General features: G+C 36.9%; 1 protein-coding gene across 3 annotated transcripts in view; it reads right to left on the bottom strand.

The window, feature by feature from the left end:
• Positions 1 to 3,077, bottom strand: part of LOC108966775 (eukaryotic peptide chain release factor subunit 1) — a 13,741-nt gene that overhangs the window by 5,861 nt on the left and 4,803 nt on the right. For all 3 annotated transcript variants that reach the window (XM_018929821.1, XM_018929819.1, XM_018929820.1), the window contains exons 3-6: positions 1,275 to 1,450; positions 731 to 1,200; positions 485 to 640; positions 169 to 366 (exon numbers count right to left, since the gene is read on the bottom strand). In XM_018929821.1, coding sequence (XP_018785366.1) covers positions 169 to 366; positions 485 to 640; positions 731 to 1,200; positions 1,275 to 1,450 — 1,000 coding nt within the window. The remainder of the gene's footprint in view (positions 1 to 168; positions 367 to 484; positions 641 to 730; positions 1,201 to 1,274; positions 1,451 to 3,077) is intronic.

Here is a 3,077-nt window from a genome sequence, read left to right as displayed (position 1 = left end):
AAAATAGATTAAAAACAATAAATAAAAAATGCAAAGAAAATACAAATAAAATGAAATAATCAATTTAAAAATAATACTTTTATAACATAGAAAAAATTAATTAAATATCATCATATTTTCGTTTATATAACAGCCCACATTGTTTTCTGTGTTTAGATGTAAACTCACTTCCTTGTCGGTGAAATGTGACTTGTCCTTCTCTTGTTCGGGCGTCAAATGCAATACTGTGTTCGACGTCGAGTTCGCATGATTCTTCAACACGTAACGTTGTATATCTAAATTTTCCCAACAGATTAAAGTCTCAACGGAACCCAATTCCAAGGCGCGCAAGGTATCCTCTACACCAAAACAATATTTTCCAGTGTCCTAAATATAATAAAAAAAAATATATAAAACGTTTTCGAACAGGCAGTATTTACAGGTTAAGAAATGCCATTTACAAATCGCAACTTTTTATACACTTCACTAAGTAACTGCTACACACCTGAGAGATTTCATCAAAGTAACGGCCAATAAGTTTCTTCTCTTGTATGAATTTGACATTCTGCAATGACTCGGCCGCCAGTTCTATCGCTTGATTAAAACCATTCTCACCGCCATATGAGACATCCACCAGCTTGATAACTTTGGATTGCAGTCTCTATACAAAAGAGTTAAAAAATTATATATATATATAATTATTAATTATTTAAAATAGGCGTGTATACATTATTGCATTTTCAGCACTTACAGGATCGAACATATCGGATTGACTCAACTCGGTCTTAAAGTCCGCACTACCAGCCAAAATTAAGCCCGCAATATTCGGTTTATCATTTGTTATGAACAATTGCGTAGCAACTTCGGCCACTTTACGCACATAATTGTGACGTTTCTCCATACGCAGACGTGCGAAACGCAACGCTGACTGACCACCACGCCCGTGCTTCTTCGGCAGATCGACAGTGAATTTGTGCAGTACTTCACGTGTATTACCTTGCAGTGTACCAAAGAGAGCGCCATTACCGTCCATCACGATGAAACCGAATTTATTATCATCGGCTAGCAAAGCGGTCAACGCTTCAGTGTGGAACTTGTTGTCGCATAAATACAGCGAAGTATTGATCGGCTTGAAGGGTTCAAAATCAATATTCACCTTCTTCTCTTTGCCCTCTTCTGTGACAATGGTGCCGCAGTAGATGACCAGACCATTTGGAGGCACTGTAAACGCGGAAGATTTGATATTTTGTTACAAGAAAACTTGTGTTTGGGGAAAAAATTAAAAAATAACTAACCTTTGGTGTATAATTTAAGCCTATGTTGTACCGATGTAATGGCGCCCAAAACGGACAAACGATTGACACGTGACTTAATGTTCGACGCTGTGCCGAATTCATCGGCCAACATTTTGCTGACACGTGAGATTTGATCCTTTGGCGGTATGATTAATGAAATCATGCTTGTGCCATTACTGCAATGAGAGAAAGTAAGGAAATTTGTATTAACACATGTCAGAATTCGTAAAGGTATCTCGTCAAATACAAAAGTTTTCTATACAAAAACATAATTTTTTTCGCTAGTGTGTATGGCAGCTATATGTTATGGTGCTCCGATCAGAACAATTTCTTCCCAGATAGTAACGTTGCCTTGGACAATAATTCATGCGAAATTTCTTGAAGATGTCTCGTCAAATACAAAAGTTTTCTATACAAAATATGATTTATATCGCTGTTTATATGGCAGCTATACGCTATAGTGGTCTGATATTGCCGATTTTGACAAATTATCAATTTCTTAGAAAGACTTTTACAATATTGTACAAACAAAAAAACGGAGACACTGTTCTCGAAATAATGTGTGTTAACCCTCGCAGCACTGATAACAAACCCCACTGCCAAATATTGTAATAAATTCAATTCAAGTCAGTTTCAGTTTTGCTTTGCTTTTGAAAAGCAATTTTTTCTTGTCATTCATGCTTCGTTGCTCGCCAAATACGAGTTGGCACAACTTCAAACCGGTGCAAATTGGTCGAACCGAGTTAGAAGCAACCAAGCAAGCCAGCCAACCAGCAAGCAAGCATGGCACATTTACGTTATCAGCACGGACAAGTAATCTATAATATATAAAATTAAGAGCAAGTGTATACAAAGCGTACGAAAAGCAACAACAGCTGTTAAAACAGATGGGAAGGTTATTCTTGGTAGCGCGATTGGTTGACGGTCGACTAGTTTTGGTTGCAGAGCGAAGATATAGGTGGAGAGCGGCATGAGTGATAAATTGAGAGAAAGAGGCCAGAGCAAAGCACCGTATTCATTGCAAAAAGTCACTGTTTCCAGTTAAAACCGCTTTTATGGGCAAACACATGATAAAAAACAAAAACTCAAATAAAGTTTCAACACAGAATGGCACAAAGAACTAGCAACCACGTTAAAAAGGGCAGGTGTGACTGTAAGGTAAAACGTTGAAAAGACAAGGTAATGCAGCAGTCGACATGTTGCCAAAGAGTATTTAGCAAGGTAACAACTGCAAAGTTGTACAAGGGGGTTTTGCTGGTTTTTTGAGCTTACTGGTAAGCCGTAGTGTAAGTTGCAGCATTAGAGCTGCTGCAACTTCAAAACAAACTTACAAAACAACTTGCAAAACAAAAATACGATATCAAACACATACTTATGTTTGTTGTGGCTCTAGGAAAAGGTGAGTGGTGCAAAAATTGCGAGCTGCAAAGTTAACTGCTGCATGCTTGCTGTCACCAGTCGCAGCCAACAAAGTCCAGTTCAAACCGACGCAAAGCAGAAAACATTAGTTCGATGTCGAAGCTGCTGACAGCTTTGGTAAGCAACTGCTACAACAATAAAAACAAAGTAAATACTTTGAAAATGCTATTATTGCTACCGTTGTTGGTTGAAAAGTTTGCAACACAGTGCGAAAAAGGTATAAAGGAACATAAAGTCATAAAAAAATATACAAGCAAAGCAAACAAAAAAGCGGAAAAATTTATATTGGAGAGTAACGGAGTATTAAAGGCCGAATGAAATTGAATAATAAATTTTGCATTATTGTTAAAAAAAAATGAAAAAAATATAAACAAATAAAAAAAA

This window comes from Bactrocera latifrons, unplaced genomic scaffold (genome assembly GCF_001853355.1).
Source record: "Bactrocera latifrons isolate USDA-ARS-PBARC rearing strain unplaced genomic scaffold, ASM185335v1 scaffold_17, whole genome shotgun sequence".
Classification (NCBI taxonomy): Eukaryota; Metazoa; Arthropoda; class Insecta; order Diptera; family Tephritidae; genus Bactrocera; species Bactrocera latifrons.
Note: the sequence above shows the minus strand (reverse complement) of the source record. Positions and strands in the feature narration are given on the sequence as shown.